At 37.5% G+C, this 12,644-nt stretch overlaps 1 protein-coding gene across 4 annotated transcripts in view; it reads right to left on the reverse strand.

Moving 5' to 3' along the window:
- Window positions 1-12,644, reverse strand: part of LOC128208048 (uncharacterized) — a 42,501-nt gene that overhangs the window by 9,381 nt on the left and 20,476 nt on the right. For all 4 annotated transcript variants that reach the window (XM_052911361.1, XM_052911358.1, XM_052911360.1 and 1 more), the window contains exons 4-5: window positions 8,452-8,572; window positions 5,299-5,383 (exon numbers count right to left, since the gene is read on the reverse strand). In XM_052911361.1, coding sequence (XP_052767321.1) covers window positions 5,299-5,383; window positions 8,452-8,572 — 206 coding nt within the window. The remainder of the gene's footprint in view (window positions 1-5,298; window positions 5,384-8,451; window positions 8,573-12,644) is intronic.

Below are 12,644 nucleotides of genomic sequence, written 5' to 3' on the forward strand. Positions count from 1 at the left end.
CTTGAACTTTGACCTGATGAGCCCTAAAATTGATAGGGGTCATCTACTGGCCATGGCCAACCTTTCAAGTTTGATGACCATACGTCAAGATATTGTTGATTTATTACTCAGACAAGCTTTGATCTACCGACTGGGTGACCAACCGACCTACCGACCGACATGTGCAAAGCAATGTACCCCTCTTCTTTGAAGGGGGCATAATTAGAAAACAGCCGGCAGTTCACACGACCCACAGGACTTTATAACAAGAGGGCCAAATGGCCCTGAATCGCTCACCTGTCATATATTGCACATTGGTTTGATAAGAAATCTGGATGGTTCAAAGTAGTTAAGGTTTTTTAAAAGTCTGGGTCATTTTTTACCCCAATGCCAAAGTTTGGACAATAAAGGTAGAGGTCCACTTAATGATGTATTATGCCAAATAGCTCTAGTCCTTGTGAATTCGGAGAGAATTTTTTTTTATGCTTCTTTTATATACAAATATTGAAAACCTAAGCCTATGAACACGGGGCGTGGCCAATTTTGACCCCAGGGCTAAAGTTTGAACAATCTTTATAGTGGTCCAATAAACGATGCTTCATACCAAATATCTAAGGCCTTCGCCTTTTGGTTTCGGAGAAGAAGATTTTTTAAGTTCTCATCATATACATATATAAGGAAACCCATGACCGCCCGGGTGGGGCCATTTTTTGACCCCAGGGCCAAAGATTGAACAATATTGGTACAAGTCAACTAGATGATATATCCTGTACTACTTGATTTTACGTGTGTATCTATATATGTATATTTGTTATTAATTGTTGTATGTGGCCCATATTGAAAATTGGTATGTGTACTAAATATGTTATCCAGTTTAAATTAAGACGTTACTTGTCTTTGTGAGTTCGGAGAAGATTTTTTAAGTTTTCACTATAACACATATAGAGAAAACCCATCAGCCCCGGGGTGTGGCCAATTTTGACCCCAGGGCCATAATTTGAACAAATTTTGTAGAGGTCCACTAGACAATGAATCATGCCAAATATCTAAGCTCTAAGCCACGTAAGTTCAGAGGAGATGATTTTTGAAGTTTTCACTATAAACATATAGAGAAAACCCATGACCCCCCGGGGCGGGGCCAATTTTGACCCCAAGGCCATAATTTGTACAATGTTTGTAGAGGTCCACTAGACGATGAATCATGCCAAATATCTAAGCTCTAGTCCAAGTAAGTTCAGAGGAGAAGATTTTTTTAAGTTTTAACTATAAACATATAGAGAATACCCATGACCCCCCTGGGGCGGGGCCAATTTTGACCCCAGGGCCATAATTTGAACAAACTTTGTAGATGTCCACTAGACGATGAATCATGCCAAATATCTAAGCTCTAGTCAAAGTAAGTTCAGAGGAGAAGATTTTTGAAGTTTTCACTATAAACATATAGAGAAAACCCATGACCCCCCGGGGCGGGGCCAATTTTGACCCCAAGGCCATAATTTGAACAATCTTTGTAAAGGTCCATTAGACGATGAATCATGCCAAATATATAAGCTCTAGTCCAAGTAAGTTCAGAGGAGAAGTTTTTGAAGTTTTAACTATAAACATATAGAGAATACCCATGACCCCCCCGGGGCGGGGCCAATTTTGACCCCAGGGCCATAATTTGAACAAACTTTGTAGAGGTCCACTAGACGATGAATCATGCCAAATATCTAAGCTCTAGGCCAAGTAAGTTCAGAGGAGAAGATTTTTTAAGTATTCACTATAAACATATAAAGAAAACCCATGACCCCCCGGGGCGGGGCCAATATTGACCCCAAGGGCAATAATTTGAACAAACTTTGTAGAGGTCCACTAGACGATGAATCATGCCAAATATATAAGCTCTAGTCCAAGTCAGTTAAGAGGAGAAGATTTTTGAAGTTTTAACTATAAACATATCAAGTATACTCATGACCCCCCTGGGCGGGGCCAATTTTGACCCCAAGGCCATAATTTGAACAATCTTTGTAGAAGTCCACTAGACGATGAATCATGCCAAATATCTAAGCTCTAGTCCAAGCAAGTTCAAAGGAGAAGATTTTTGAAGTTTTCACTATAAACATATAGAGAAAACCCATGACTCCCCGGGGCGGGGCCAATTTTGACCCCAAGGCCATAATTTGAACAATCTTTGTAAAGGTCCACTAGACGATGAATCATGCCAAATATCTAAGCTCTATTCCAAGTAAGTTCAGAGGGGAAGATTTTTTTAAGTTTTAACTATAAACATATAGAGAATACCCATGACCCCCCCGGGGCGGGGCCAATTTTGACCCCAGGGCCATAATTTGAACAAACTTTGTAGATGTCCACTAGACGATGAATCATGCCAAATATCTAAGCTCTAGTCAAAGTAAGTTCAGAGAAGAAGATTTTGAAGTTTTAACTATAAACATATAGAGAATACGCATGACCCCCCCGGGGCGGGGCCAATTTTGACCCCAGGGCCATAATTTGAACAAACTTTGTAGATGTCCACTAGACGATGAATCATGCCAAATATCTAAGCTCTAGTCAAAGTAAGTTCAGAGAAGAAGATTTTGAAGTTTTAACTATAAACATATAGAGAATACGCATGACCCCCCCCCCCGGGGCGGGGCCAATTTTGACCCCAGGGCCATAATTTGAACAAACTTTGTAGAGGTCCACTAGACGATGAATCATGCCAAATATCTAAGCTCTAGGCCAAGTAAGTTCAGAGGAGAAGATTTTTTAAGTTTTCACTATAAACATATAAAGAAAACCCATGACCCCCGGGGGCGGGGCCAATTTTGACCCAAGGGCAATAATTTGAACAAACTTTGTAGAGTTCCACTAGACGATGAATCATGCCAAATATCTAAGCTCTAGGCCAAGTAAGTTCAGAGGAGAAGTTTTCACTATAAACATACAAGGTTTTTCTAATAATTGACCTAGTGACCTAGTTATTGACTGCGGATGACCCAATATCGAACTTGACCTAGATTTTATAGAGATGATTATTCTGACCAACTTGCATTGAGATTAGGCTAAAATTGTGACCTCTATTGTGTTCACAAGGTTTTTGTACTAATTGACCTAGTGACCTAGTTGTTGACCGCGGATGACCCAATATCGAACTTGACCTACATTTTATAGAGATGATCATTCTGACCAAGTTGCATTGAGATTAGGCTAAAATTGTGACCTCTATTGTGTTCACAAGGTTTTTCTTCTAATTGACCTTGTGACCTAGTTTTTGACCTGGGTTGACCCAATATGGAACTTGACCTAGCTTATGTTAAGATGATCATTCTGACCAAGTTTCATTAAGATAAGGCTAAAATTGTGACCTCTATTTTGTTCACAAGGTTTTTCTACTAATTGACCTAGTGACCTAATTATTGACCGCGGATGACCCAATATCGAACTTGACCTAGATTTTATAGAGATGACCATTCTGACCAAGTTGCATTGAGATTAGGCTAAAATTGTGACCTCTATTGTGTTCACAAGGTTTTTCTACTAATTGACCTAGTGACCTAGTTTTTGACCCCAGATGACCCAATATCGAACTTGACCTAGATTTTATAGAGATGATCAGTCTGACCAAGTTTCATAAAGATTAGGTCAAAATTGTGACCTCTATTGTGTTCACAAGCAATTGTGAACGGACGGACGGACGGACGGACGGACGGACGACGGACGAAGAGTGATCACAAAAGCTCACCTTGTCACTACGTGACAGGTGAGCTAAAAAGTGGTGGATATGTTGACCTGTTAAGGATACATTGATAACATAATGTGATAATGTCAATCAACCAATCACGCAACACCACAACTGTAATTAATTTTCAATCGCGTTATAAACACTTATGAAAATTTGAGCAAATATCAACATTTGCTGAAGCGTTCCAGCTTTTGGTATATTTTTTTTAACACTCCTTATGATTTGCCACACCTTATTTCGTAATTAAAAAAAAAGTGCATTTTACAAACCATGAGCGAGTCACAACAGATACCTTCGGCAGTTTTGGCTACGATGGCTAATTCGAAAACATAAATGCGAACAGATCAAAATTGATATTTTTTTTTGTATTTTGGTCAAATACGTTTTATTTATCAGCTAATGTTATCAGGAAATCTTTTAAGTTTTCAATGCATTCCAGAAAATAAACTATTTCCACACATCATCTTGAATTACAGTACGATACTTTTATCATGTCAATTTTAATGAAAGTGAAAGGAGAACTGTTGGACATATTGAAATCGTTGTCAGTGTACAGAACATGAATGTGCTATTCTATACCTTTTTATTGCTTTGCCATGTATTTATAATTAAGAAATATTACACACCACTGAGGGTCATATGACATTATAAGGACCGGCAAGTCAGCCCCCAAAGGTGTATATGGACCGAGGCGTTAGCCAAGGTCCATTCACCTTCAGAGGCTGATTGGCCGGTCCTTATAGTGCCATATGGCCCGAAGTGGTGTGTTATATTTCTTATATTATACCGATCACTTTTTTTATCATTTAATAATTTTAAAGCGCCTTTGATGTGTTTTATTGAACCAATCCATTAATATTTACTTGGGAAAAAATGTTGTTGTACAAATTGCAAGCAGCACTCACCAGTTTTATGACATCAGCGGTCCATATTATATGACGTCAGAGGTCCATAATATATTTTTGGTGAGGTCCAGACCGGCCAAAAACATGATATGGATCGCTGACGTCATAAAAACTGGAGTTTTATTAAAATACATTGATATACGGACCAATCAACTTTATATACACAAAGAAGGGACACATTTGTGTAAGGTATAATATTGAAAATTATTGACCATGTGGTATATTGTCATTGAGTCAAAGTGTTTATTTAAGTGAGGAATAATGGTCCCTTACCTTGTAGTACATTAATTGTCAAATCAAACACAGCATCCATCACATTCTAATTTTAACTAGTTTTATTTAAAATAATATTGAAAGTCATGTGATTTGATTATTTTTTAAAAAAGCATGTAGTTTTGACCATTTGGTAAAAAAATAAAATAAAAATGAACCCTGGTAAAGACTGGACATTAAAAACAATAGCAACAAATAGATATGGAACTATGTTTCATAAGTGTGCTGTCTTAGGTAAACTTATCAAGAATTGAGTTTGTCGTGTGATCAATGATATATAGACTGTTAACAGTATTAAGCAAATAAGGGCTGTTCCATCAAAGATTCCTGAATGTGCAATTCTACTGTTGAAAATCTCTCTTTAGTACGAAACTGCTCCTAGGATTCCCCTGTGATCTACAGCTCTCTAACCTGGATCGATGTTACAGGTGAGAAGTGTTGTCTCACAGCGTGTCCTTATCTCCACAAATTCAGTACTCACTCTCTCTAGTTCACTCTGCAATAAATGTGTAATAAGTTATACAGAACTATATGATCTATCATTTAAGAATTTCTTAAAAACAAAATACTTGATAAGATAAGATACAAGAAGTAACTATTATAGTTTGTAAACTATGATTCTCCCATGACCATAAAGGCAGGAACAGCAGGTGAGAGTGATCTCATGTCATGGTAAAGAGTTTGACTCTAACCCAAGAGGACGTGGGTTAGAGCCCCACCAGGGTCATGCTTTTTTGCCCTCTCAAGTCATAAACAAGTATTGGTTTTTAGGCAGAAAACAGACTTAAGAGTGAATAAACTAGTATTAACAAGGCAGTTCAAAGGACAGCTATAACTAGGGCTGAGTAACAAATGAAGGCAGTTCAAAGGACAGTCATAACTAGGGCTGAGTATCAAATGAAGGCAGTTTAAAAAACAGCTATGAAGGCAGTTCAAAGGACAGCTATAACTAGGACTGAGTATCAAATGAAGGCAGTTCAAAGGACAGCTATAACTAAGGCTGAGTATCAAATGAAGGCAGTTCAAAGGACAGCTATAACTAGGGCTGAGTATCAAATGAAGGCAGTTCAAAGGACAGCTATAACTAGGACTGAGTATCAAATGAAGGCAGTTCAAAGGACAGCTATAACTAGGACTGAGTATCAAATGAAGGCAGTTCAAAGGACAGCTATAACTAGGACTGAGTATCAAATGAAGGCAGTTCAAAGGACAGCTATAACTAGGACTGAGTATCAAATGAAGGCTGTTCAAAGGACAGCTATAACTAGGGCTGAGTATCAAATGACATGATTGATAGGATATTTGTATCGATACAAAATGACAGATATCTGATATATCATACAATATTTTTTCTAGGATTAAAATTGGTAATAAATGAAGATTATATGATGAACAATCAACAGCTTGACCTTTATATTTAATAGCATACTATGATATTAGGCAACACAGGTGAACAAACGCTGAACATATGACCACATCAGGGCCATCGGTTGCATTTTCCGTGCCGATGCGTGCATTTAATTTATTTCAACCGAACACAGTGAGCTCCCCTGTCATTGCAACTTTAGGTGCGTTGTGCGATCTAGAAATCATAAATGCTGAAAGTCAAGCGATACAAAATCAACATTCATGTCCCACTTAATTGATATTTAAATCTCGAGTGAACGCAAAATGATTGTATTGTCTTTGTAATATAGTTTGTCACAACTTTCAATAAATTAATACACACCATTTTAGGTAAAAATGGACATATTTTGTTAATGAATTATAACCGATGAATAGGGATTAAAACTTTGAAAAACAATTGTTTTTTAGTTTTAAATGCAAAAGTGTTGTAGTTTCATTAATGTTTTGTATAAAGTTTTGAAGATGACACACATTATAAACTTTCATTTATATACACGAACCTGTCGGGTGACGAAACTGCCTGCCGTACCTTACTAGATGGCATTTGTATGGCACATTATTTTGGAAAACCAATATGGCGGTGTGCAAGGATGAAAATGATACAAAATAAATAAAGAAAACAAATGTTTTTCAAGCTTATATTTTATCAACATTTTGACCAATATGGGAACGTTCGATACGATATATAAACCAAAACGTCTAATACCGGTATTCGATTTGATACGAGAACCGGTGCTCAGCCCTACTTTTAACCCCCTGCCATTGTATTTTAGAACATTTTCTTTTTCTTAATACTTACATAATAAAATTGATGAGATCCAGAAAATGTTTATGTTGTCACAACAAAATTTTCCAATAATAAGGTCACTCAATGAGATCCAATTGTACCAAGTTATATGGTAATCCATCAATGCATAAGTAAGTAATAGCGTGGACACGAACATGTGTACTTGACCTTTAAATGTCTTGTGTGACCTTGACCATCGAGGTATGGACCCAGGTCAAGGTCACTGCGCATTGTCTCAATGAGGACAACATTTGTACCACGTTATATGGTAATCCATCAATGCATAAGTATGTTATAGCACAGACACGAGCAAGTGTACTCTGACCTTTAAATGTCTCGTATGACCTTGACCTTTGAGGTATGGACCTGGGTCAAGGTCACTGCACATCATCTCAATGAGGACAACATTTGTACCAAGTTATATGGTAATCAATTAATGCAAAAGTTTGTTATAGTGTGGACACGAGCATCTGTACTTTGACCTTCAAATGTCCTGTGTGACCTTGACCTTTTAGGTATTGACCCAGGTCAAGGTCACTGCACATCGACACAAAATGTTACCGACAGACAGACAGACCAATGGACTGACAGGAGGACAAAGTGCATTCCTACAATGCACTCCGTGGCGGGGTATTAATTAAATACAGTAAGTTTGGGCTATTTCAGAGTAGTCATCAGTACCAATTTCTACCTAGGAAACAGATTGGTAATGATAATGCAGCCTACAAACTTTGGTAACATGGACAATGAATACCTACTTATCAATGAGAATGCCCTGGAACAAAGGCCAGGAGAAAGTGCTCCTGACCAAACCCACAATGTATTGGGTGAGACATGGACACCTACACCACTAGACCACTCAAACCCATCAATCAAAAGCACACTCTGCAATCCACCAATGTCCTCCTGTAGCTATAGCCAACATCCAGTGAATTCAGACAAGTACATGTACCAACATTATGTGTTTGTTTGGGTACCTTTTGGCAGTGAGGAAGCTCTGGAGCAGGTAAACCAGTGACTTTGTTGTCCATGGCTGTGTCTGCAGTCGCCCCTCTCAACCCACAATGAACACAGAAAGTACCATATATCTACAATAATTTTATGTGTCTGAGTTTGGGTACCTGCTTTATATTAAGGGAGCCCTAAAGCTGCCGGTAGTTGAATCTGCAGTCGCACAATATCCTCTTGTAGCTCCTTCCAGCCACCAGTGAGAATTTTGCATGTATTGTGAAGGGAGCCCTGGAGCAGGGAAGCCTGGGCTTCAGCGGCCCATAGTTGAACCTAGAGTTATCCAATATCCTCTTGTAGTTTCTTCCAGCCCCTAGTGAGTACAGTCAATGTATTTACAATATGTTTGTGGGTTTGGTTACCTGTTTGTTATTTAGAGAGCCCTGGAGAAGGGAAGCTTGAGACTGTGCCGCCCCTAGCTGAGTCTGCAGTCGCCCTATTTCCTCTTGAAGATCTTTACGAGTCCCAGTAAGCACTGACGGTCTGTGAAAACCACAAAATATGTACGTTATTATGAAATGGCCGTATTAAAAATTATTTAGGAAATACTGGCAGATTTGACTTCTGAATGGTATACCGGTGATAAGAGCACAATTCCGAGTTCATAGTAATCTAATCGCGAAGACTCGAGTGATTACTTGTTACGCATCTGGAAACTAGAAAAAGTGCTCTTTTCACTTGTTTAACACAAATTAAAATCTTTTTCCATTCGTACAAGATTTTGAAAGTTAAAGGCAATTGGAAGAGGCACTATTTATAATACTATATATATAATAAGTCAGGGTAAGACTATAAGTATCTATTATGTGTTTCCGATACGGATCGAAAAATCCGACCCGAGGGCACGTGCGTAAGCCGGTAACGAGGCTTGCCGAGTTACCGGCCACGCAGCGTGCCCGAGGGTCGGATTTTTCGATCCGGACCTGAAAAACATGATTGATAATTTTTCTTGCATATCTAAAATTATCAATTTGTGGAAAAAATGACGTTGAAAACGAACTTTTGTAAAATTACACCAAACAGCGCGTGCGACGTTGTTTACTGACGTCATAGAGCGCAGTCACCAAAAAAAGCGTTTTTTTACGTTATGTATTTTCAGTTTTAATTAAAAGTCTTGCAAACATATATATTTGACTGCTCTTTATTGAAATGGCATAATTTATTTTTCATAAACCATACAATAAATGAAATAAGAAGTGGCGCGTTGTTGCGCGTGAATCATCTTACATGGGGTATGTAAGATGAGTTTTTCCAGCACTGGTCACATGACCGGAAACACACGTCCGGTAGATGTTTGTCAAACTTCTCTCAAACATCATGCCCCCCTGAGCGCCAGGTTGTCAGGAATATTTGGACAATTGAATGAAACATGCATGGACCGAAATGGCAGCTGATTTGTCATTGACATTGGATAACGTTAAGGCAGTTTTAAGATTATGACCATTTAAAGTGTGGGGATAGTAGGCACAGTTTTTTAATCATGTTCAGATGATTACTGATATTTGCAGATAAAAATGTATCCTCTTAGATGCAGGAAATTAAGTAAATATAATGAAATTTTAATGATGAATATGAGTTATGACCATGACCTTAAAATCCATAGGGGTCATCAACTGGGTGACAAGCTTTTTGCGTTCGAGGTCACTGTGACCTTGACTTTTGACCCGATGACCCCATAAATCAAAAGGGGTCATCTACAGGTCAGGCCCAATCTCCTAGTCAAGTTTGAGGGACATGGGTGCAGGCGTTGTCGAGTTATCACTCAAACAACATTTTCGCATTCAAGGTCACTGTGACCTCGACCATTGACCCGATGTCTCCTTAAATCAATAGGGGTCGTTTACTGGTCAGGCCCAGCCTCCATGTCAAGTTTGATGACCATAGGGGTCTTGGAAGAGGGCATAAAAACATAAACAAGAGGGCCCTGAAGGCCCTGAATCGCTCACCTGATCCAATAAAGATCATCAACAATAACATTCTGACCAAGTTCCATGAACATATGGTCATAAATGTGGCCTCTAGAGTGTTAAAATACTTTTCCTATTATTTGACCTGGTGACCTAGTTTTTGACCGCACATGACCCAGATTCAAACTTGACCTAGAGATAATCAATATAAACATTCTGACTAAGTTTCATAAAGAAACATTTATAAATGTGACCTCTAGAGTGTTAACAAGCTTTTCCTTTAATTTGACCTGGTGACCTTGTTTTTGACCGCATATGATCCAGATTAAAACTTGGCCTAGAGCTAATCAATATAAACATTCTGACTAAGTTTCATGAACATACAGTCATAAATGTCACCTCCAGAGTGCTAACAAGCTTTTCCTATGATTTGAACTAATGACCTAGTTTTTGACCACAATTGACCTAGATTTAAACTTGACTTAGAGATTACTAATATAAACATTCTGACCAACTGTCATTAAGATACAGTTATAAATGTGACCTCTAGAGTATTAACAAGCTTTTTCTTAAATTTTACCTGGTGACCTAGTTTTTGACTGCACATGACCCAGATTCGAACTTGGCCTAGAGTTAATTAATATAAACATTCTGATTAAGTTTCATGAACATAAAGTCATAAATGTGACCTATAGAGTGCTAACAAGCTTTTCCTATGATTTGACCTGGTGACCTAGTTTTTGACCGCACATGACCCAGATTTAAACTTGACTTAAAGATTATTAATATAAACATTCTGATCAACTTTCATGAAGATACAGTCATAAATGAGACCTCTAGATTGTTAACAAGATTTTCCTTCAATTTGAACTGGTGACCTAGTTTTTTTACCGCACATGACCCAGAATCGAACTTGGCCTAGAGAGTATTAATATTAACATTCTGACCAAGTTTCCTGAAGATACAGTCATAAATGTGACCTCTATAGTGTTAACAAGCTTTTCCTTTAATTTGACCTGGTGACCTAGTTTTTAACCCCAGATGACCCAATATAAAACTCATCCAAGATTTTATTGAGGGTAACATTCTGACCAAGTTTCATTAAGATAGTGCCCAAATTGTGACCTCTAGAGTGTTAACAGTCAAATTGTTGACGACAGACGAAGACGACAGACACAGGGCAATCACAATAGCTCACCTTGAGCACTTTGTGCTCAGGTGAGCTAAAAACTTCACATAGAACAAGAGCTGGACAAAGACAGCGCTCTCGACTATTCCGCCGCTTTTCAGTGTAAGGATTGAAAAGTTTTGGCGAATCATGCATGGATCACTGTTACATTAGATTTCAATGCAATACATGATGAGCTGAGATATTAACATAAATGTGGTTACATGCAAAATTTTAACCAGAATTTTTAAGTGTAATAATAAAGGGCAATTATTTGCAAAATACAGTTATCTAACTTGGTTGGGTTAGAATACCATTGTATAAAGTCTCAACGCAATACATCAAGTAGTTGCTGAGATATTATCCTATGTTTGCTAACATGCAAGACCTTAACCAGAATTTTTATGTCACATAATAAAGGGGCAAAAATTATATAATAATTATGAAAGATTGAGTTATCTTACTTGATTAAATAAGAAGGTTAAATGGTTGGGAGCCTGTGTGTAAAGTTTCAATGCAATACATGATGTATTGGCTGAGGTATTGACTTAAAAGTGGTTACATGCAAAACCTTAACCAGAATTTCTATGTGGAATAAAAAAGGGGCCATTATTTGAATTTAATGCAAACAAGAGTTATCTAACTTGGTTATTCAAGTAGATTGAATGGTTGAGTACCATTGTATTAAGTCTCAATGCAATACATTAAGTAGTCAGAGATATTATCCTATTTGTGCTTACAAAACCTTAACCAGAATTTCTAAGTCAAAAAATAAAGGCCCATAATTTGCATTATATTAAAACAAGTGTTATCTTACTTCATTAATTTAGTAGGTTAGATAGTTGGGAATACATATCTAAAGTTTCAATGCAATACATGATATATTTGCTGAGATATTGACTTAAATGTGGTTACATGCAAAACCTTAACCAGAATTTCTAAGTTGCATAATAAAGGGCAATTATTTTGCATTAAATGCAAACTACAGTTATCTAACTTGGTTTAAGTAGGTTGGATAGTTAAGTAATATTGTATAAAGTCTCAATGCAATACCTCAAGTAGTTGCTGAGATATTAACCTATGTGTGCTTACACGCAAAACCTTAACCAGAACTTCTAAGTCGAATAATAAAGGGCAATTATTTGCATTAAATGCAAACTAGAGTTATCTTACTTGGTTAATTAAGTAGGTTGGATGGTTGAGTACCATTTTATCAAGTCTCAATGCAATACCTCAAGTAGTTGCTGAGATATTAACCTATGTGTGCTTGCACGCAAAACCTTAACCAGAATTTCTAATTCAAATACTGGTAATAAAGGCCTATTGTTTGCATTAAATGCAGACTAGAATTATCTAACTTGGTTAATTAAGTAGGTTGGATGGTTGAGTACCATTGTATAAAGTCTCAATGCAATACCCCAAGTAGTTGCTGAGATATTAAACTGTGTGCTTGCACGCAAAACCTTAACCAATGTGTGAC

Source organism: Mya arenaria, chromosome 11, assembly GCF_026914265.1.
Source record: "Mya arenaria isolate MELC-2E11 chromosome 11, ASM2691426v1".
In the NCBI taxonomy this organism is placed as follows: domain Eukaryota; kingdom Metazoa; phylum Mollusca; class Bivalvia; order Myida; family Myidae; genus Mya; species Mya arenaria.